Here is a 24,784-nt window from a genome sequence, read left to right as displayed (position 1 = left end):
TTACTCCTTTCCAAGATATTTAAGTTAAGGAAATTTAGAAATGCTGTCCTGATTTTACACAGCTGGGCACTGAATTTACTTGAGTTACTTCTCACAGTATTAGAAAGTCTATTGCTACTTCCCAGCACATAAGTTTTTATAAAAAATATAACCATACAGCTACAACACCTCTGAAGTCCTTTTTTCTCCTCACATTTCTAAAGCTCATGTAACTAAAGAAAACAGCCTATTTCTAGATTTCTGTATACTGCTCCCAAGTTTCAGATCAACTGTTTTAATAGGGATGTCAGGAAAATATTTACCATAGAGGTAATCAAATAAAAATTCATACTGGATTGTCAAACAGTCACTTCAGTTTGGGCAGGCATCACAACCCTTCAAGTACAGTAAGTGATTTTAAGGAAGTTTTTGTACATTGCAGTAACTTAAAATGCGGGTAATAAATTTTTGTATGTTTTTGTTCATTAAACTCTCCAAACAGCAGCAAAGAAACTTTTAGTAGTCTTGTGTTTCTCTCAACTTCAGCAATAGAAAATAAGCTTCATTTTACAGTACAACTGTAGAGAAAAGATTAAGACAGTCCTACTCTGGTATTAAGTTTTGAAGACACTTTTTGCTGACCTTCACTTTTAGAAAGCATTCAAACTTTAAGTCAGATTTAACAATGCCTCCCTGAGCCAGGTCAGGATAATTTTCTTCTCTCTAGATTTTCATCTATTTGCTTACAGCTTAGATTCTGTTGCTTATTTGATATACAATTTGGAAGGTATCCTAACCTTGCTCTTTATTAAAAAAAAAAAAAGAATCTCAATTCAGCAGTTTAAATGCAACAGTCTTCACTAGCTTCTGATATAAGGGTAGGCAGAAATCAGTAAGATGAAGCATACTACTTGTTTCTATTTAGTCAGTCCAAATACATCTTACATATGGTTGTGTGTATACCTGAAACACTTCAACAAATTATGAAGCAGCAGTTAAGGGAGACAATGAACATTACAATCTATACTCCAGGGAAACAAAGCTGCAAAACTTCAGGGAACACTGGGATAAAAACCCATCTGTGTGGAGGGCCAACAGTTAAGCTATGGCCTACACATCAAACCTAACCAGGGATACAGAAAGTAATTAAAATGCATGATTTTTTGGGCTGTGCTTCCACAGGATACAATATTTTTCTTTAATTGTCAGGTTTTGGTGGAGTTTTTTTGTTTGTTTTTTTAACAAGATCTGTGACAGTCTGCTAATGCCAGAAGCAGAGGCAACCTACAACCAGAGAGTCACTTGAGTTTACAAACATGAGGCTCAAAAGAAATGAGAAACTGGATGTTTCAGCATCAAACATCTTCTCTCCTCCATAACCAGCATACGCCACTACGTTCATCTTACAACTCACTGGTTTTCATTAAGGGGTGTATTTACATAGTGAAGGTGCATTTTTTCAACTTGCAGGGTTATTAGGATTCTGCTTTACATACCGTAAGTTCCCCAATATTCTCTGTCTTACTGTAACTGCATGGACATAAAAGCCTGCGCTTAGACCATAGAGAGAACAAATTCCATGGAGGTACCTGAAACACTTAAGTGTCCAAGACCTGTTAGAAGTTTACTGAAGAGTGAAAACTTATGCTAAATTTTAAAATATAATACAAAAGTTCAACCTGAGAAACATTTGTATTTTAGTTTCTATTTTGACCACTTTCTCTGTAAAGCCACAGAATGATGGTTTCTGGTACACTTGGTATACATTTTTTTGTGGAAAAGAACAGAAGTGATCTGACCCCAAGCATACTGGCTGTGAATTTCGCAGCTTTTATCTTCACCAAGAGCAGACAACTTGGGGGCAGGTAGTGTTATGGGAGTGGGAAATACATAAAAATAAAATAGTCTAAACAATAATCACAGAAGTGTGCTTAGCCCAGAGAAGCAGCTGCAGTCAACAAGCTTGTGACTGAATCAGAATAAAAGCACCTTGAGGCTCTTTATATCCCGTCTGCACTTGTGAGTGAAATTGTGCCTAAACATTATCTTAGACCTTTACAAAATTACACTTGTCTACAACAGCCCAGCAATTTCAAACTTTTAATCAGAGGTGCAGAATAACCTGACTTCTTGACATGCAGGTCCCTTACTACTAAAGTCAAAAGAATATTTTGCCTCCAATGAGTTTCAGTTGGCAGTTATACTGCATACAGTCTCAAGACAGAATGCAAGATGAACAGTGGAAATGCTTCCCTGGCAATTTAGCTTAGGATTAGCTTTTACACACCCTGTAGTATTCTTCTGAACCCTGAGCATACCTTAACTGACAAAAGAACTACTTGTTCTTAAAAACTTAAAAAACTTTAAGAGCTGTAAAACAGAATAATAGGATCTTAATGGAATCCAGGAAATCTGCATTTAACTGTCGATAAACTCAGATCAGCATGAGACAGATTTAGTCAAAAACCACATGAATTTTGCAGCTTTGTACCTGAATATGAGCAAAATGGGCTTAATCACTCAGATTCTAGGAAGTCACAACAGTAGCATAATTTTAAAACAGGAAGGTGAAAACACACAACTACTGTGATAGAAGTAAACAGACAGACCAGCAGAAAAAAAAAAAAAAAAAGAGAGAAAACAAAGCTAAAACAATGACAGTGTAAAACATTAGAGAAAGTGGTTCTAGTTAAGATTTAAGATGTTCAGCTTTAACAGTACCTCAAGGCTATTCATTTCTGTATCAAGCCTGGGCTCTCAGGTTGACCTGCTGATGCACTGATTTACTGCGTTATATTAAGGGGCCCCCTCTGAGAGGCTGAGATGATGGCACACACTGTGGGGGCTAGGTTGCTCCTGATAGGATCAGACCAAGTCCACCAGTAACTCTTTAAAATTTTGACTCCTGATGGTTTAAACATTTTAATTTTAGAAGGGCATTTTAAAACAGAGGGTCAAAAATCTGAATCCTTCACTAGCTTATGAGAATCCCACTAGTTTTGTCAGCTGAGTTATTTATAACATTTTACAGCCAGCAAGACCGTAGAAGCTGTACTTTCCTCTAATCCATTAAATTTAAGCCATTATACTCAGCATTACAGTGTTTCAAACAAGTGTCAAAAATGTACATACCTATTCTATACCTCCCCCAAACTTAGCCTATAACCTTAAGAGATTAAACAAGATATAAACATTGAAGGTTTAATATTGCCTAACTCACAGTAACAAAGTTTTTGTATTTTGTTTAGAGCTGAAGCTTTTTCAAATCTTGTTTCCCCCTAAAATTTGAAGTAGGACCTCTTCTTTAACAAAACCAATGTGAACAAACTGTCAAGGAATATTTAATTCAAGATACAAGCAAGGATCTTCCTCCCTCACTGAGCGCATGGCTCAACACAACAAACAGCAACATTCCACAAAAATAACATGAAGGATGATAGTGGTGGTGAGGGTCTACATTTGTAGAGGATTTGTATCAACCCTCCTGCTATGTTCTTACCCGTCATTCCACTGGTCACTTGCTGCCTCTTCTGCTACCAAGATGTCGTACTCTTCAGCAGCATACTTCTCCCAGTCAGAGACCTCTTGGCTTTCACCTTCACCATCCTAAACAATCACATTGCAAGTTATACAAAAACATATTAATTGTTAAGCACATTGGTAAAAAGACTTAAGGCTTCATACTCACCCGCAACATAGAAAATTGATCCTTCTGTTCATGGTCAAGGTATTTTTCAATGTTGAAAAAAGTATCAAAAAACACATTTGTCAACTTACATCGCTTTAAATCATGCAGAGTAATTTTTCCTGTAAAGAAGATAAGGTATTTAGAGCTGAAATTATCCTTCCTCCAAAAAAGAATGCTATTCAAAAGTTAAGCCATCATTACACTTACAAACATTTGTCACTGATGCTCCACACCATAGGAGAGTACTGAACAGACAAAATACACACCTAGAGAAGCGTCCTTCAAAGTGGACAAAACTTAAATGTTCCAGATTTGTTACTTGCTTCAGCTGTCATTCCACCGTCCTTCAATATGCTGGAGTGAGATGCAGTCTGCTTTGCTTAGCTATTAAAAAAATCATTTAAGCTAATTGTCTAAGCTTCCTCAAAAAATAGAAGTCTCCAGTGAGCTAGCCATTCCTTCCCAAGAAGTGCTTGGGTAGCAGGTAGGAATCTCCTCTGGCAGCAGCCCTTGCTCTTCCCTGACTTGAAAAGACAAACATGACAGATGACAGTGTGACTGTGCTTCATACAAATGAATTTTTCATAGAGACTAGTTTGTCACACTTGTCCAGCCTGATCAATATTTACTGCTTGAGAGGAAAGCTAAATGCTCAGAGGTGTTTTTGTTTTGTTTGTTTTTTATAAAGCAACAATTTAAGGACTCAAATCAATGGATCTATTAAGTGCTAGAAGTATTTGTCAGGTTGCTCAGAAACGTTACCTTATTTCAAAGTTGAATATCAAGCTTCTGCAGAAAGACTGAAAAATACCAGGATATACAAGGAAAGACAGATGACTATCCTTAAAATTCTGCTTTACTGATTCACCTTAAATATGGCTGGCCTTCTGTTGTCAATCAAAGAGGGGCTAACTGCAGATGTTATGGAAGAGTTCAATAAAAGCCAGACTTAGAACAGTATTTCCTCAGCATATTGTCCCAGCCTCTAACAAAGTATAACTCAAGGACATCAGAGGGAAGCAAAATAAGAATCCCATTTGGAAATGGTTGCCACACTTGTGTCTGTTGCCATCTGAAGTGCCTTAACATATTCTGCCTGGCTTATAGCTGATGCTCCAGAACGACACAAATCCCTCATGGCACCTGTGTCATATCTGTCAGACCCACACAGATGTCTGATGTACTGGGCCATCTCAAGTGGCAGCAACTCTCCACAACCAAGCAACTGATTTGAAGTCTAGTTATATAAGCTTCCAATTTAAGTTAGACACCTATATTTGGTTCATTGATTTGCTCTCCAGTTTCCATTTATTGCAATGGGATCTCAGACACCTAACACTCATGTAGATGCCTACCATTGCTCTTGAAGAGCAACAAAAAGAATGAAATTAAGATAATTCAGATCTCCACAAATTAAAGAATTTGCTTTTTGGCACACAGAACATCCTGTAGCAAACTGTATCACAGTTTAGCCATAACTGTATGAAAGCATCTTCTTTTGTTTCAAATCTACCAAGTGAAATGTCATTTCATGCTGCTAGTTTTTGTATTGGGAAAACAGAAGATTTTTTTTTTAATCCACCTTTTAAACGTCACTCAGTGTTTATAAAAAACATCAACCCTTCACAACTGGCTTTCATTTTTGTTGCCCTAAATAACTCTCATCTTGGTTGTGTTTCACAGCCTGCTTTTATCATCTTCATGATATAGAACAGATACATCAATCTTGTTTTATTTGAAAAGCAGAACAGAAACATTATTGAAAATGTCTGCCTTTCAGAAGCATAAGGTACAAGACTGGAAGGGAACCCCTAAGTTCGGGAGGCTATTGTAGGCAACCATACAACATAAATGTGTTCCTCAGAGCTTGTTTTACCTCATTGTAAATGCTCCCCACCCCCCAATGCATTATACAATGTTGGTCTAAGACTTCATTCTACTGATGTCTAGGATTGAGCTTTCAGACGAAACATATTTAATACTCCTTTTTAATTTACAATTTTTATCTGCCTTTAGAAATGTGTTTTCACCTAGCAAATCCATTTTAACTTGGTTTAAATAAAATATGAAGCTTTATGTTCTGGTTTTGAGCTATTACAATTCCCTTGGCATGCAAAAAAACATGTCTCAATAAAAGACAACTGCCTTTTAAAAATTAAATTTCTTGTAATTTAAATATTCTTAATACTAGAAAGAAGGTGGGCAATAAGCAGCACTCTTTAATTGATTCTCTAACCATAGTTGTATAGACCGTAAACAGAACCATCATCTTACACACTTGAAATTCAAGTAGGAAAAACTCAGTGCTTCATCTAGAAGTGTCTAAATGTGAAACACCAGCACATATTACATTTGCTAAACAAAAGCATTAAATAAGACGGTCAACAATTTTCTTCTATCATAAAAATCAGCAAACATTATATGCAAAAGAGGTTGCTACTCCTATCAAACACTTCAAGAGCAAACAGGCAAGTTCTAAGTTTATTTCAATGCAGACTCTGTACAATAATAGCAACCAAACTGCATGCTGAGTCCTTTTACACACTGAAATTCACATTAAAAAGTACAGTCATAATAAAGGTTATTAGTGCTAACTGTGGTCAGTTGTGCAGACATTAAGTTTAGATACAGGTTGACCTCAGTTGTCTTGAGTTCAATGAATCCCCAAAGACTAATCCATCATGGCTACAACAGTTTTATCAACTTGTGAGACAAATATCAGAAAGAGCACAGAGTAGAGGCCATGAACATGCAAGATATCACTCTTCAAAACCACAGTGATATGTTTACCAAGGCATGCAAAAATATTTTCAGTATTGAGCAGTACAGAAGGTCAAGTATTTTTTTCAGGTTTAAAATGTAAACTGAAAGTTTCATCAGCTAAAGATGATATATGTCAAATGCGGGAGGGTAGAATGCAGGTCTATGAAGGTTCAAATGAATGTAGAAAATAGCCAAAAACTAAGAACAGTTTAATATTCAGTTATTTTTAAGCCCCTTGACATGAATTTCCTAAGGGCAGCTTAGGCTTCTAAGCTAAAATAAGTCATTACTGATCTACAGAAACAAACACTGTTTAGAAACTGTTCCCTCTGAAGACATCTCAATGAAATGAGTACTGGAACAGGTAAGAGGCAAGTGAACAGAACAGTCAAGAGCTTTTCTTGAGAGCATCACCTCAACCAGATAGTGACAAGATTTCATTTAAGACTAAACATGGCTACAAGCCCAAAATAAAAGCCTACAAGGAATTTTAAAGCAGCACATTATATTTTAGTATGAAAATGAATGCCTGCCTGCCGTTGGAAGACCATTCAATTAATAAGCTCTAACATATTTTAGAGAAAAGACAACCTAAAGGCATATACTTTGTATGACAGACTGAGTGCTCTTAAGGGTGCACTAACTCCTAATCCAGAGAAACAGAAGTTAGATATGGAAAAGGATTTTACTACCTTCATATTGTGGCTTCACAAGATCCAGCATCTGGCACAAACAGTCTTCAAATGGCAAAGGTTCTATGGCCATGTTATCTAATTTTTGGCACTGTTCTTCATAAAAATACTCCAATTCGTACATAGACAAAGCACCATCCCCATCAAGATCCATGCAGCGAAACCAGTATTCAATGCTGAAATTCAGTAATTAGGAGCAAAGAACTGTTTACTCAAGCTTATTACAGAATTTTAAGAATGTATATTGCCTGTTTTAAAGGCTATGCTACTTACAGATGCAAAACTAGACTTAAGACTACACTCCGTAATGCCATAGGAAGTCATTAAACAACACCTACTGTGGTAAGAGTTTCTGGTATTTGCCATGCCAAGCATTACTGCAATTGCAAACACACTTGTAGGTGGGTGAGGGAGGAGATGACTAAAACATGTGGCTTTACATAAAAACAAGGGAGACAATGAAAAATTGAATTGTGCATCAAAACCTGTTCTTTTCTTGTATTGAACAAGTCAATGACACATCACACAACACATTTCTTGTCAATGTCCTACAGCTAATGGCAGCTGTGTAGTTTCCCAAAGTCACTGGCATCATTAAACAACTGCAATTTCCTTTATCTATGACCCCAAGTAGGCCACACACAGCATATGGAACCATACCATTTAATCAGCCTCTTAGAAGTCATTAAAATAGACTTTCACAGCAGCAGCAACAGGAGACACTGATAAATAAGAATGATGCCACAAACTGGGCCAGTTTTACACTCATGTTTTTATCATTTAGCTTCTTCCATTACAGTTCCAGCTGAGGATCAGTGGTCCCTATTTAAAGACCGGAAAACCAATAAAGTCAGTCTTTATTTCTGTTAAAACATCAATTAATTCTTACCTAGTTGGTGTCTTCTTGTCCTCTTCAGATATCAAAAACCAGACAAAATCAGCATAGCTAATTTTTCCATCTTTTTGTGCTTTCCTACCTCTTGAAGGCCAATGAGGGGAAAAGAAAAAAATATTTTAAAACACCTAGCTCTTACTAACCAAAATTAAGAATTATTCTCCTTGGTGCTATTAACTGTTTATCTCCTAAAAGGTACAGTGTTCCTAAGGTCACTTGTTACAGACTACTTTGATCATTCAGGATAAGGAGCTTGTCTGCTCTGTTCAGTTTCTACTGCAATGGGTATTTAAAGAGGAAAGTAGCAGCTGGAAGAAGGCAGCACTCTGTCCAGAAGTACTTAAAGCTTTCCTTCCTGGGCAGCAATACCACTGCTTAATTGTTAACAGAACAGGTATCTCTAATTTTTAAAAATATATACAAGGACACATGCTTTTTAGAATGTCTATTCAGGTAAAAGTGATGAGAACTTAAAGCTGTACAGAACTCCACTAGCTAAAAGTGTTGGAATGGAAGTATGAAGATAAAAATGAAATAAAAACATTCATGTGGCAAGAACATAGTTGTCTGTTTCTACTCTTACACCACAGAACACAGCATCCAAATACTTTCTGAAGACATATGGTCAACCTTTCTAGTAAAAAGTCAGGTAGGCAGTTCCTAGACACATTACATTTCATTCCTAAAAAAATCTCTTTTTTTGCTGTTTTATCCTCAAGATGTCTAGAAAAATATGATGTATGCTTTGTCTTGCCCAAAAAAGGAGTAAGCTCTAGACATATGCCTCCCAAGTGTCATTTCACTAATTTCAGCTTTTATGTCATTTCTGTTTATCAGTTGCTTTCTGGTTACAGAAATTATGCTAGCAAAATGTTCCAAAAATGAGGTAAAAGCCATAACTATGTGAGAATAAGTGGGAACAATGAAGAATGCAAAAATGTGAATTAACTCAACTAGAGGCATTTTTGTAAATTTGTTGATGCAATAAGCATTGATTTTACCAGTAGTACTGAAAAGCCCAATTCTCTTTGAAAATTTCACAGTTTGGAAGGATGGAAAAGCAACAGTGCCAAGATTTCTTCCCTTCCTCATTCCCATCCCTGCTAAACCATACAATATCCTATGGTGAGTGTTCGTTCGGGTAAAGAAATGAAAGTAAAGAACTTGGACTGAGCCAAAGGTTCCAAGAGCACTCCAGTACTACTAGAGTTTAAACTATAATACTAAATCTTGAAATTCACTGTTCCGTTTCAAGGGGAAGGCATTTTTTCTCAGAGTGTCACACTTATTTTAACAAGCAAATATATAAATACTAAATTGGATTTAGTTTGGCATATAAAATAAGTACCTTGTTACCGCTCCTGAGAAGATTCTCTCTATCATCCTATTTGATATTGCTGTGAAATAAAAGGTTTAAAATAGTGTCAATTATATATGTTATTTTTGCTTTGATGTGTCTAGTTGAAGAGTTTATTGGAATCCTCTTATATATACACACATCTGTGAGAAAGATCAAGTGTAGTGCTCATTAAACCCTTTGAGTTCTCTTGGAGAAGCTCACTTAACACAAAGTCTCCAAAGCAAAGCCAGAATCAGCCAGTTTTGAATTCAGACCTGATGCAGAAATAGTAGAATAATAAAAGTAATGAAATTGCCTGATTAGTAAAATAGCATTTACCAGTTCTTTGACAAGTAAATCATGCTTTCAAGTGCCATTACAATTTATATGACCTCGGTTTTGGCAATGAGCCAAAACAGAATTGGCACATTAATACATAATGAGCATACCTAACTGATTCTGACATGAGTCTATTTCTGACATGGTCCTGATCCATGCTTCTAATTTTGAAACCATTTCAGGGATTTTAGGGACATGTCTTAACTGAGCACTACCTCTGTAAGGGATATTCAATTTATCCTGAAGAATTGGTGGATGGTACTGAAAGCAGTACATGATACTATTCTCACAGAAGAGTTTCTTCTCATTATTCTAGCTCTGAATTATTTTTTCATCACTGTAGAAATACTGATAATTCAAGCAGGTGATTAACCATTCAAACAGTTCATCTGTTTTATGTACTCACGGTGATGCTATCACCATATTATTCTAATAAGGACACTAGTCCCTGCTTAATATTTATCCCCAGAACTGCAGGATAGTCAATTTGTTTCAGACATATGTGCTGCTGCTTATCTACTTTTGAAACACTGGAGTTCAACCTTCTCAACAAGAGCTACATACTTCAATATTTTTCTTACTACATTAAGTGTTTGATCCAGTCTAATTTTAGGCCAGTGACAGTATGAAAGGAAGGAACTTATGAAACCAGATTATCTCATTTTGACATGCAAAAAATAGAAGTTTAAGCCTAAAGCTGGGTTATCATATCCATTTTATGCTCTTATTTAGTCTAGTTCTCATTCAGCAGCAGCTGTTAAGCTTTAACCAATATTCCATGGTTTAAAGGATGTAAAACTATATTGCAAGTGGCACAGTATCGGTTCTGCTTCCTTTCTATAGTGTACTAACTCAGTAGTGCAACCTCTCAAATGAAAGCAGCTTTCCTTTCTCAGTGACCTAAAGTGTAGTCAGACTTTGGTGGGCAAGTTTTCAGAAGCAATCAATCAATCAGAATTGTGCTTATTCTTTTTAATGCGGGGTGGTGTTCCATAATCACTTTGTGCTTAAGTAAGCTTTTCAGTCCTGAAGGGAATACTTTTAGGATGACAATGGACACACAGCGTCCAAAAACACCCAACAGTTCCATGCAAGCTACAAGAGTATTTAAAATAGGTACGAGTGTGCAAGACCACAAAATCACAGTCACTGTATATTGTGAATATAGAAAATGTAAAGCTGCTAAATAATATTAAACCAAAATGTACTGCAGCTGAGCTAGCAGAACTTTAAAATAAGCAAAGTACCTGAATGTATGTTTGCCTTTTTCTGCTCTTTCCGTACCTTGCCATAAGAGCTATGCTACTTGAATAATATCAGTAAAATGGATTGTTTCCAATAACCCAAAACCACCAAATGGAGAGGTTTGATTTTTTTTCATATCAAGCCCGCACACTTAAAAATTTATTTCCTCGTCTAGTTTGCCAAGAGCACAACTCAGATTCAGAATTTTCCTCAAATTTGGTATTGCCAGACACAAAGCAGTGTCACAGATGACTTGCCCTGCTTTATTTCACTAGTCAGCAGGATCAGCTATACCAACAGACTCATGAACACTGACCCTGGCTGTTAACTACTTCCTCAGTTGAAAGTTTACAGGTCATTTAATACATGTAAACAAAGGTGCTTTATTTGTCATACCATGATCATTATGGCGAGCTAAATCCTTCCGATCAATATAGAGGTCATGGTCTGTATCCAGCTCCCAAAATTTGCAATAGATAACATAAAAATGTTCATATGAGAAGTACTCTGTCAACTGGTTAATATCAGCTTCCTCTTCCAATAATGCCACATTCTATTATCAGAAGGATAAATAGAAGACATTAAAGAATTTGTAAGACATTTGTCGAATGATCTGAGTTCTCATAACCAAGTCAATATCTAATGCTATTTCAGGGGAACATTTTTTTATCTTCAGAGACAGTGCACACCATGCAGCATCACAGCAAAGACTGAACGCACAAAGTAGAAAACTAATGTGTCCATAGAAGAATAAGGAGATCAGTCAGACTTCTGCTAATCACACATGCATTTATACAGCTCTAGATAAAAAGATGACAATTAAACATATTGTAGTGTATGAGAATTAATGCAATTGAGCTTCACCAGTTTTTGGAAAAGGAAGAAATGCTACTTAAGTCACTTACTCCCTTAAGCATTTAGTTAATGTGGTTTTAAAAACTTATAGAAACATCTGTCTTGAAAAATTTTAGATATTATGTACCTGCAAAAAGTTGCTTTTCCTGAGCTCGTTACAAGTTATTTTCCCAGACCAGGACCTATTTACTGTATAAAATATTCTCTGTATAACCTGCAAGAAACAGAAAATGGAAAGGTGACCTTAGATATGCTAACTAAATACCCTCCCAAGCATTTGTCAAATATAAGTCTTCACAGAATCACAGAATCATCTAGGTTGGAAGAGACCTTGAAGATCATCTAGTCCAACCATTAACTTCAAGCCATTCAAGCCTATTACTTCAAGCCATCATATTTTGTGACATTTATGACTAGATAACACATTTTAATTACTCAATCTAGGTAAAGCTTTAGATGTGAAGGGTCAAAACTAGTACAATCACTTCGATGCATTAAACTTGGTTTTGTTCTATATTTTACTTCACCAACTGCATAAAGTATACAGCAACAGACTGCAGGAACTACATGAGCCACTTTAGAAAGAAACCAAAGCACTCTTTACCCAGCTGCATTACAGAACTCCATCTTTCCCCTATTTCTGTTGTTCTAATTACTTAGTAAGTTGATGCCTCTCATGTTATATTACCAAACCATTTCTAAGTCTGTATCTAAACTAATCTTGATAAGTCTTATTTCAATGCCGCAGTACCCATATCTTGCACACTAAAGTTGCAGAATACTTGTAGGCTATCCAGAATATGTCTACTGGCAACTTCACTACCTCCCAGTCTTCCAGATCTACAGGATTATCTAATAAACCTATATTAATATTTCTCATTACTTCAAATTTAAACACCTATATTTACATAAGAATATTTTACTTCATAAATGAAGTTACAGAAATAGAATTGGGTCTGTTTAAGGAAGAGAGTACAGAGGGATGTTGCTACTTCTGAAGTCTGCAAATATAACAAATCAACATTTAACAGAAATACTTCCTGCAGGTGCAGAGGGAATATGTTTTTCCCCATTTAATTTTATTCTATTTAAAGTTACTTGGAGAAAGCCTGTTAATAGTATTAAGAGTACCTAAATGTTTTCTAATTGAAGAACAAAAACCTGTGCAAGCAAGATGACTAGTTCTTGTGCCATGACTGATATTGGAACCAGAAACAAATCCATTCAGTTGAGTATCCAACACTTTTTTAAAATCAGTTTTACATATACATTATTTTAGTAAACTCACCCATTCAGTGTAATTTGGTTAGTTTTAGTTTACAGACATAAGACTTTAAAATATGTTTTTTCTGTTTAACTGAATTCAGTATTCACTTCAGTTAGTTTGACCTAAATCAACCCGATATACATTTCAAGTTAGTCATTCACCCCTTAACAAAAGTGGACAAAAAATCTAAACATATTACAAACTGTAACTGCTTGATTGGAGATTGATTATACCTGCTAATTAGCAAGACCAAGTATTGCATGTGTAGCCTTTCATTTGCCACACAGTGGTTGCTACCTAGAAGAACCATCTCTTTAGGAATCCTTTTCCCCCAAATCAAACCTCTTCCAAATGAAAGACTTTATTATTTAAGTTTTTATCACTTCAGATTTTAGTTGCAGTAAATCAATAGTTTAAACAAACCAATCATTCCTAAATTACAAATAGAAGAGTAATTTATTTGCTAAGTTTTAAAATAAAGCTTAAAACTGTAGCATGCAGCAAGCTCTGCAGCTCTTACTTTGAACAAGAACAGCTGGTTCAATAAATCCAGAAAGGAGAATAGACTAGCCTACTTCTGAAACTTAATTAGCTCAATTCTAATTGTGAGTTTAGGAAAGGCCCATTTTTGGCTTATACTACAAAGCAATTTTTTCTAAAAAGGTTTTGCCTTCGCTTTGCAACTTAATCCATCTGCATGTCATTATCTCATCTGTTATACATTTAGCTGGTCTAAAAATAAAACCAAAATTGAATGTTTGTTAAAGACAACTGGGAACAGACTTAAAAACGGTCTTCCAAAGTGAATCGAAGCAGAGTATAAGCAAATTATCAGGGAATTGCCTTCTTTACTATGCTGCACAGTGGTTTGTCAGAAGGGAGAGGAAATGGTGCAATACAGAGATTACAATTTCAAGAATTCATAGTTCGGATATATAGACAGCATACTCACAGATTAAATGTAGTATCGCACTTGTCCGGGCAAACGTTTTTAATATATTTCAACTTTATCTTGAACATACGTACCTAACATCATTAGACTGACCAACCAACCAATCTATATCCTAGTAGACAGAACTGACTGCTGCCATGATTGAACAATACTTAGAAGACACCTGCTTCACTAGACATGTGTGTAATATATGTATGCATACTCATATATACATGTATGTATATACAAACATATACAGCAGAAAAATGGACCAGTTACATGTTAAATGAAAGTCTGCATGAACAGATATTAAATTTTCAACTGCAATGCTTACAAAATCCTTTAGATGAAGCTTCATTGAGCAAGGTAAAGCTACTTTGAATACAGGTATGAAATGCCTCATTTCATCTTCGAAAAAAATGATCTATAATTATTACTAATACTTTGCAGGATAGAATTTTAGAAGAGTGTATTGAGCAACAGTTACTCCATCCTAAAATAGGACAAGAAAGGGCAGATAGTCCTGCCATTTCTTGATCTTCAGAGCAGCATTCCAAATATTCTTGCTATATTCATAACAATACTAGTTTACTTCCGGGATTTTTGATTAAACTCAGATTTCTGTTGAAGACCACACTAAATTTTGTTAGAAAAGTATTGCCAGCACTAATTTACTCAATATTGCTAGACTCAGGCCTACTCAAATAAGATGTTCCTCCAAAGAAAAGTAACTGGAAGTGGCAGGACCTTTTCCTTCCTATGGTCCTTCAGGACAGGCAGCGAGCTTTCACAATTTTAAGCAGTGCAGGCTTTGATACAACCCAGAATCCATTAAGAAAATTGCTCACAGGCAGAACATTTCCTTCAGTCACATCTGACTAGAAAGTTCTGGGAGCTCATGTAATCATTATAACAAGAAGCAAAGTAAAAAGGATATAAGGAACCAAAACCAAATGCTTTCAAAAAAGCTTCCACAGTTTTGGTCTGGGTCAAACTATAAGCTGGATAAAAGATGATCAACTCTGCATGTTTTCTGCTGGAGAATATTCATTAAGCTATTTTTCACATGCACAAAGAAAGTGAACTGAATGTCGTTTTGAAGAATTTTAATTTTGACGCTTCAGTGGAATCAGCTGTCCAGTTTACAGTTGAAAAAAATTTAGTGTCACTGATTTTTCCCTTGGGTACAGAAAGAATACTTCAGTCACATAACCCTAGGAAAAGAGAAATGGAACTTTTTATACATAAAACCTGCTTAGAAAGAGAAATCCCCAGAGAGGAAAGTGGCAAGCAGCTTCAGAATTACCATTATTTTACTTAATAGTGAACATAATCATGTTAATATAGACCTTTCGTTCAAAATTCCATTTCATTAAACCCAGAGTAAGGTCAGGATTCTAAGGAGTACAGTCTATAGACACAATCAAGTGTTTAAGACAACAGTCTGCTCTTTGTTTAATGTTCATTAACTTATCCTACACCATTACAACTCAGCGTTTCTCTTATTAGGATTAAGTTCAGCAATTTCTTATAAATGTTAAGAAAAACTATGATGCTTAAGAAATTGAGTCTTCCTTCATAAGATTTCTAGTTATGTAGAAATCAAGACAGCACACTCAACTTTTCTCAAGGGACAAAGATGCTTATACATATTGACTAATCTTAATAATTTTGATTTTCCTACTTCATAACAAAAAATAGCTTTTCCAAATAAAAATCACTTACTGTGGTAATGTACCGAGAATGAAATTCAGATGCTTCTTTTAAAAATGATAGGCCAGGATGACTATTCACCACATCCTAGAAAAAAAGGAATAACAATATCCCAAACACTATTCATTAGTGACTATGTAAAAGAATTAGCATAGAATAGCATATCTGCTTCCTTAACCAAAACAGTTCAAATTAACCACCACAATCATTAATGATAACTTCATTTAGACCATGCTTCATATAAATAACACTGCTTTTTGAAAGTAAAATTATCTTTTAAAGAAGCCAGATAAACATAAGCTTTCCCGTGTTTTAGATGTGATGAAGATTTTGAACACTGCTGACCACTGTAGCTTGTAATTTGGTAGCTGACTATGATTCCATAAAAGCTAATTTAGGTTTCATTCATTCTTTAGTAAAGGTGTTGCTTACTGCTCTTTGAGAGAAACTGTATTCTCTTGAATTCATACACCACTTTTCCTTTGGCTGCCAAAGGGCCTCCTTGACTTAAATAACCCCCAACTGCTTTTCTAAACTGTAAGGATTCTCTGATACACGTGCTATTACTGCAAGCAATTTTAAATTCATGCACCTTAAAAAAGGCCTCACCTTACATAAAATTATTAACTGTAAAATAAGTCACTCACTAGCATCTCAGTAGACCATATAAAGTGAGTTACACTAAATATCATCAATAAACTTTAATGAAGACCATGAAAAAGTATGTTTAGCTCAAAAAAAAAAAAAATCAGGACTTTGCCAGCTCATCATTTTGTTGTGTTTTCAGAACTAGTTTCAGTTGCAAATTACTTGTAAAAAAGGAATGAAGTCTTCTTGCACCAAGTAGTTGCATCCAGGGTTCATTAGAAGATGAACAAACTTTGCAGCATCATCATAGCAGGTCTGAAGTATTCTGAAATGTAAATATTTCCATTTAATACTCTGTACAGAAAATCGCTCATGCTACCTTGTATACAGGCATCCTAGAGCAAGGCCTATGAAACTGCAACCACATTTAATTCAAAAGCTAATTAAAAATATCAGAGTACACTCCAAGAAAACTTATCAAAGCAGTACTGTCTCATACATTTACATTGAAGGAGGTGGGTACACTATGTAGTTGATTACGTGAGAGGACATTTTTAGGTTAGAAGTGGAAAGAGCACTAGAAAGAATAAAAAGCATTTTGTCCAGAACTGGCATCTACAAGCTAAGGCCATGGTTTTCACTTCTCCCATAAACAGCCAGTCATTTACCAAACATTTAAAAATCTATAAACCCTGTAAATAAAGATTTGTTTGCTTGTTTATGTTATAAAGTGATCATTTAGTTACATTTTGCCAGGTACACATTTGCTGTCAATGGTTGATTATGGGAAAGTGTTTTATTCCCCTTCACAGATTGGATTTCATTCAGAGCTTAAAATATCACATTTCAATTAAAATAAAATGCCGTACTTCTAAAAAAGTAATCTACTTACTTCCGCCACATTGCAACAAATTTATGAACTGACACGTATCCTGTTCGTTCACCTCCAGCACAATAAAACAAAGGACCTTTCCAGTAAAGTGGGCATTCACAAGCCTAGAATTAAAGCATACATCAAGTCAGTTTATTGATTGCTTATCTGAGGGTTATTCTCTTATTTACAAATCTTTCAAAAACTAAATTTTACAAGTGTTAAGAAGAAAATATTAAGGCACAGATTTTTTTTTTTTAACTGTTTCTGAAACCAACTGCACCTTCCAAAATAATGAATTTTAAGTAACTGCTTTAGGCTGAAATCCAAAAGTGGAAAGCAAAACATAGGGTGACTCGCAACATTCCTAACAGATGAATGCAGTCACGTCTGCTCTATTCATGCTCCAAGCAGCGGAACAGAGTCCATGCTAATAAGCTCTGCTAAAGGGCTGGATATCTTTAAGCTGAAGTCAAGACAGTACAGTTACACAACTTCTGAACTGGAGCAAGTTTACATTTGTCTCAAAGGAAGGCTCAACTCATCTGCACCCTTGCATATGCATGCACGTCTTCTATCCAGTTTTTAAGTAGTAAGCCAGCCTACCCTGAGCAGCAGCATCTTGCTTCAGGATATGCAACAGTTACTCCTTCACAACTTCAGTACTCCCGTATACCTACAGTACTGCTTCTGTGTCTGTTCCAAGCTGCCTCAGTCATAACAGTTAAGTGCCTAGGTCGTGCCTAAAACTGACTACAACTTGGAGTAATCAGTCATGCTGGCCTCTCTGAGAATCTCATGTGTATCTCAAAGAAGATTGTGAATACTGCAAGATGTATAAGGTTACTGGAGCAAAGAGACAGTTACTTCTCATGCAGTAGTTTAAAAAGTACTTTAAAAAGTAAGAAAAAGTGAGTTTGACAAATACTGTCCTCAGACCGAGAGGCTTTTCTCTATGCTTCAGGATGATGCTTTTCATCACTGAATTGTAGGCAACTGGACCCTTCCACCTTTCTTGCTGAGAAGGAAGAGTCTCTTCCATCTCTCTGCACTTCTACATGGAAAGGAGCTGTGGAAGGCAGGAATCCTATCATTCAGCTTAGCAGTTAAACACTTCTGGTGAGGCAAACAAGGAGATTTTGAACCCCCAGTCCTACTCTTGTGAAATGTCTTTGTTTCTATTTTCTAGACCCTGGGCTTTAAATGCAAAGTGACAGGAACAGGGATAAGAACCTGATATTACCATGACTTTGAGTGATATTTCAAGAATTGATTCAATATAACAAAATGGAAATCTAAATTTAATTTAAGTAGCTTACTGTCTGTTACACAGAACTTAATATTGCTGTTTCCTAAGCTCAGTATTTTGTCACTCTGCTGTAACTAAATTAGCTCTTCGGTAATAACTACAGGGCTATAATCACAAGTACCAAACCATAGTGTCTTTCAATGTCCTAACAACAGAGGTTCATGACACTGTTGAATGAAGATAAAGCAGTGTGGACAACTGAAAACAAATTTCATATTAACAGTGCTTCTGCCTTAAATCTGTTGGTCAATACAGAACACAGAACAACATACAATGTGCCCTTCAGTATTTGATTGTTTATGCAACTAAAAAAATAGTTCAACTTTTGTTGTTTTAATGTCTGTTTCTTTTTGTAAGCAAAGCATAGGGTTATTTGAGACATAGTTAAGGCAAAGATTTTCACACATAACTGTGCTATCAACAAATCTCAAATATGATGCCTTAATTGGTACTACCTTGTAGGAGATAAAAACACATAATGAAAAAAGCACACAGAACTCATATTTCCTTTCCATGAGTGTTCAGTATTAAAAGCAGACAGACAGCAATTTCTCACCTTTGCAACCTTCCCCATGTCTTCTAATGTTGCCCTCTCATTTGGAAACTCAGAGAAAGTTCTCTCAATTTTGGCAATCACAGCATCTATATTCACTTTTTCCTTAGGACATCCTCGAGGAAAATAGAAAGTTGGAATGTTCTGACTAAGCGATGGTGGCAAAGTTTCTTCCTTCTTTGTCTGAACCTAAATAGATAAATACACATTTGACAGTCAGATACAATGAAATCATGTATAATTGTCATCCTCAGATCACTTGAATCTTTTGGTATTATGTTACAACACACCTCCAGAAAGATTTTTGATGATAGGCTGAATAAGCTATTTAAGAAGAGCAGCATAATGGAAAAATTCATGAGTATTTCCAAAAACTGTCATTTAGAAAGATTTCTAGGATGTTAAAAATTTAATAAAAACAACTTCAGTCTTCAACATATCAAGTTTCATGATTAATACACTAGACAGCTTCTTGGAGATGTCTGAAATAACTCAGGTTATATTATTAGTTTCAGAAAAAAAACTTTCAATTTCTAGCTTAACAGGTCATGAAAGAATTTGCTTTTGAAATACTTCTAGTTTTACAGATTCAGACTTTTGAAATAAGCATACCAACTTTGTTACAAACCACCAACCTGTTTAATTTAGTTACAGTGAAGATGGTTTGGGTTTTTTTTTTAATCCTAAAAAAATGTTACATTTTATAAAGGTAGTAAACAATTCCTTCAGAGGGATTTTTTGGTAACCTATATAGAATTATGGCACAAGAACTTATAAATCTGTTTCTCAAGAATTTGTAATATACTGTACTACTAAAAAAAAAGATGACCAGTAACAAGAGAAATTTAAATGCATTTAGCTTCAGTAAAGAATTATTTACCTTGTACTTAGTTTTCAAAAGAAAGTCCAATAAGGCAGAGAAACAAAGATAACAAAGTAACAACACAGTATGCAGCAACTCAAAGTTAGCAATTAAACATGAAGCTTTCATCTCAAGGCCATCATTTAAAGGTAAAAACAATGGTTAATGCTATAAGGTGGCTCATCCTACTGTTAAATGTGTTCAAGATCCTGAATTTCATCTCTCATTTCCAACCGGAATTGGGGGAAAAACACCAGAAAATTCCCCATAACCTCCAACCTTCATTTTACTCCTTATCATCTTTGTCAAAGTGCCTGTAAAGACATCCAGCTTTCCTACCACAAACAAAATCCTTCCTTAAGTCAGTGAAAGAACTAGGTGCTTACAGACAGCAGATTTTAATTTTCCAATGCAGGAGCCTTCACTGGAACGCTACACATGCTAAAAAAAGCCTGAATTAACCTTTCTTTCCCTTCCTCTGCATTTGAGCCAGCATTCCTGATCATGGCTGCAGAATTACCTCAGAGTTACAAGTTTTATTTCATAGAGGAAAAAGTTACCTTGAAACTATGATACCTAGAATCAATGTCATTTTCAAAGAATCCTGTAAATTACAACTTTTGATACCTTGTCATTAGTTTAGTGGTCCAGCTAATGAGGCATCAGCTTAGAACAAAAGTGCCCACAGGGCATCAAAAATCCCTTCCAACCATAGACTTCCAAACTTTTGGGAAGAATAAAGAGAGCAACATTTTATTCTCTAAGTAACTTTACCACCAGCACTATAAATAACGTATACAACTGGATTAACACATTGTTTCATTTTAGAAACCCAGCATCAGCAACCCTACACAAAATAGGACTAACAACCTATTCTTTGGACTGGTACCACACAGCCAGATAGCTAGCTCACTTTTGAGCACCAGGCAATCAAACCATCTTTTACTTCACAGATTCAAACTCACATTCATTTTGAACTGGAAGGTTATTTTATTTTATTTCCCCCTTTCCCCATTTACAAGACCTGCCTGGATAGCCACTCCCATGCAAATTGCTATTGAAGCAGCAGGTGTTCCAGTTCTTCAGAGATGCCCCATAAGATGTGCTGCATCTGAGAAAAGGGTAAGCATTAATTATAGATTACTAACATCCCCTGAATGTTTCAGGTAACATGAGATAAACCAATATTTCAAGAAAACCTAGTACAGACAGACAAGGCATTTTTAAAATCCACAGTTAGGAAAATTTAGAGCCTCAGATTAAAAAAAGCTTATTTTAAAAGGAAAGGCAGTGGCTGAGGGAAGACTACATTGGAAAGGTCCCAAGAGAAGAAGGCAGGCTATCAACAGAACTATTTGTTCATCAGAAATTTTATATTTTTACCGAAATTACTAGTTTACTTCAGATACCTCAGAGGACACAATAAATGAGTTCCATTGCTCCAGGTTAAAAGCTATAATTAAATGCATGTGGACAACTCAGTTCAGGCTTTGTAGTAAGACCTAGCCTAGTACATGTAACTTCTTGGTTGTTATTTAAGAGTAACACAATAAAGTCTTTATTTATTTTTAATCTTTTTGTTGTAAACATGTTTCAAATCATGATTGTGAGGAGGACATCAAGCAACAGATTCAGAACTGAAGACACGTAGGTGAGGAAAATTAATTTTTCTAAGATGAAACTGTTACATTTAAAAGTGACTTTGAATTCAGCACGCTTAGTGTAAAAATATATAATATTTAATCTGTAGGACAGTATACTTACTAAACTCTAAAACCAAGTATAGAATATAAACCTCTCACTGCAAGACAAAGTAACTCTCCCTATATTGAAAGATGTTGCCTATGAGAAACATGTTGGTTTCTCAAAGTCAGTGAAAGAACAACTACAAAAATGCTTCATTTGCATTAGAAAGTGTATGATCACTTCACAATAATTTCTGATAGATTTATTTGGTGTCTACATATAAGTATCTAGTAAGAATACTATCTAGGGCACAAACCAAAATGCCCTTTAATATTCCATGTGCTATCCAGCAGCAAGCTTGGAGCACAGCTCTTGTGCAGCATCTGCCACACGGATGTTCTGAGCACACTAATGCTTCTTAAATGCCACTAGCAACTTGCAGTTGGACAACTGAATTGCACTGTTACGTCACTCAACACAGGGATAAGAGCCTGTACCAAAGAAAGAAGTTGTCCAAAACTATCAGCTCCAACTAATGCACTATAAATTTAGTATTGCATTTCCTCTCCCTCCTCACCTCCCCAAGAAGGGCCAGGGTTTCTTTTCTCTCAGTCTGAATCCCATCTGACAACTGAAAGGCTCCTTGTACAACTGAGGCTGCTCTGCTGTATGTACTCTAAGGAAGGAACATGTGATACTAAAAGGGCTCTTCACTACTTCTATAATTTCAGCTAGTTACTTCTGCAGATACACATATTGTATAGCTGATGAAAAGAGTCAGTTCTGTTATTCCAGGGCAATCAAAATGCATTAATTATGTGAGATTAAGCTGTTCTGAAATTAGTAACAACTTTAACCAGGGAATTCCTTCATTAACAAAGAACTATTAGAAATCTGCTAACACTGAATCTTTGACTGAAAATTCTACAGCGATTCTTTTTACACAACTATTCAATTTCAGTAGTCAATTTAACACTTAGAAAGTGATCTACATTTTCTTATGACTAAGTTAAAAGATTTAATACTGGTACCAGTAAGCTAAACTTACAAAAGAGACTGTTTTAGCAAGTGAAGATTTTCCCTGCAACTTGCAGAGAATTAGCACAAACAATAACACACTTGGAGTTAAGGATAACAGCTGCATAAGCTTGTAAATAACTCAAAAGCAGATGTGCACTCCAGTGGCAGGACTGAAGGGCACATTACATATACTTATTGCAAAGGTTGAAGTTCAGAAATTAATCATATTGTAAAATTGCCACTGCAGTTTAAGTTTTGTGTAAAAGAATAGAAATGAGGGTTCCTTGAAAATTCCTTGTTTGTAATAATATAAACAAACTTACGTAAGATTTTTCTGTAAAAGAATTCACGAAAACCTTTAATACAGAATCAGTTTTCATTACTGACATATAGAACCATAAGGACTGTCCACAGTCCAACGCTTATTTGTTTTCACTTTTACAAAGGAGGAAGTGGAAGTTTATATCCCACTGGGGTCACTGTTCAAAAGGGCACCCCTCCCATTTTATTTTGCACCTCTCCAGATCCTTTTCCAACTGTATTATGAACAACTGTTGCAAAAATGTTATGAAACCATTATAATTACAATATAGTAATATGTTAGTAAATACCATAGAACATGGATACATCTTATTCCAAAGAGAGAAGTTCAGTCTTCTTGCGAGATAGTCTTCTTATATCTACCAACAGACGAGTTGCACTTGGCAGTTAACTTGATATTAAGCAAAAATTAAGGCAGTGGGGATTTTAAGATGAGGTGCCCTTTTCCCCTCTTTCTCAACTGAAAGAAAGAGCTTACCCTATGATGGAGTTGTTCAACAACAGGATGTATTTCTGAAATAAAAAGAAAGGGGGTGCTTGTTCCCAGATGTACCCTCAGTAAAGTCTAGATCTACATCTGCACAGAGAGACTATTAACCAGAAGTACTGAACTCCACAAGGAGTTGAATATGTGGATTTGAATGCAAGTGAGGGAACCCTCACTTAAAAAGGACTTGATAGAAAAGGAAACAAGGTAAATTTGTTTACGAATGCAGTATTTTTTTTTTAGACAGCTTACTAAGACACAAGCTCATTGAACTGATTTGGTATTTGCATTATTTTTACATGACTACAGAAAAAGATAACTTCATTCAGAAACGCTGATGCTTTCTAGTATCCGACAGACACCAACATTTGTTATGCCTCTTTCTCTGAAAAAAGATTTAAAATGTATTTAGAGTTAGCATTCAGCTCTTGCTGTATTATTTGACATGAGTTTCCATAAGGATGTCCATATTGGAAAAAAGTCAATGGAATACATACAACAGGGTTAAGACAATAAAACCCCCAAGAAATTCTACTTCACATTTATGCCAAATTTCACATCAAGTTTTCACCAAGAAGTGGTACACCACAATCCCAAACAAAATATGGCATTAAATACTGAAAATACTATAAAGATATTTACCTATCAAATAGGTAAAAGTTTGCTTCAAATCCTCAGCATTTTTAACTAGGTAATTAAAAAAAGGGAATGTGGCAATACTTCTCAATAGACTGGTTCTTCTATTCTTACATATCACACTTTACGCTAATCTTACCGGGGTAAAACAAAGTGCATAATAAGCTAAGAGGATTTTCTATGGAGGTATGCTATTCAGCCTTTTAAATCTTAACATCCCTGCAACCATCCACATAAAATACTAATAAACCACCCAAAAGTAGATACTGTATGAAGTTCCCTGATATTCAATATAACATGGAAGTCACAGACTCAAAGGGGAACAGGGTGGTAGTGATGAGACCCAAATAATGTTCAGCACATGAAACTGAAAGTTCTAAGCTTATGCTACACCTTTTTTTTTTAAACAGAACTCAACTCTCTCCTTTATTAAATTCAGTAAGTTCTTACAGAATACAAGGTGTCCTACAGTCTATCAAAGTGAAATAGTAATTGTGAATGTAAGAAAATGTTATCAGTAAGCAGGCTCAGAAGGACTACCTGACCAGCTTTCCCATCTCTGTCCTTTTATAGACATCAGTCTAAGTCGGACCAATAAAGTCACAGAAATATTTCTTCTTTAACTTACTATCTATTTGATTGCACATTGAAACTCAACATTTTGCTCTAGATAAGCAAGTAAAATGATCAGTAGTTTTATGGAATTTAAATCTTAAAGACACCAGGTAAAATATTTATGCTACTA

At 35.5% G+C, this 24,784-nt stretch overlaps 1 protein-coding gene across 3 annotated transcripts in view; it reads right to left on the bottom strand.

The window, feature by feature from the left end:
• The window catches only part of PPP2R3B (protein phosphatase 2 regulatory subunit B''beta), a 54,218-nt gene that overhangs the window by 2,906 nt on the left and 26,528 nt on the right, over positions 1–24,784 (bottom strand). For all 3 annotated transcript variants that reach the window (XM_074814965.1, XM_074814964.1, XM_074814966.1), the window contains 11 exons: positions 19,031–19,216; positions 17,187–17,290; positions 16,517–16,619; positions 15,719–15,793; positions 11,923–12,009; positions 11,337–11,493; positions 9,366–9,414; positions 8,012–8,101; positions 7,123–7,298; positions 3,668–3,786; positions 3,479–3,585 (listed from right to left, as the gene is read on the bottom strand). In XM_074814965.1, the coding sequence (XP_074671066.1) occupies positions 3,479–3,585; positions 3,668–3,786; positions 7,123–7,298; positions 8,012–8,101; positions 9,366–9,414; positions 11,337–11,493; positions 11,923–12,009; positions 15,719–15,793; positions 16,517–16,619; positions 17,187–17,290; positions 19,031–19,216 (1,253 nt within the window). The remainder of the gene's footprint in view (positions 1–3,478; positions 3,586–3,667; positions 3,787–7,122; positions 7,299–8,011; positions 8,102–9,365; positions 9,415–11,336; positions 11,494–11,922; positions 12,010–15,718; positions 15,794–16,516; positions 16,620–17,186; positions 17,291–19,030; positions 19,217–24,784) is intronic.

The sequence above is a fragment of the Strix aluco genome, chromosome 2 (genome assembly GCF_031877795.1).
Source record: "Strix aluco isolate bStrAlu1 chromosome 2, bStrAlu1.hap1, whole genome shotgun sequence".
Classification (NCBI taxonomy): domain Eukaryota; kingdom Metazoa; phylum Chordata; class Aves; order Strigiformes; family Strigidae; genus Strix; species Strix aluco.
This window is presented reverse-complemented; position numbering and strand designations above follow the sequence as displayed.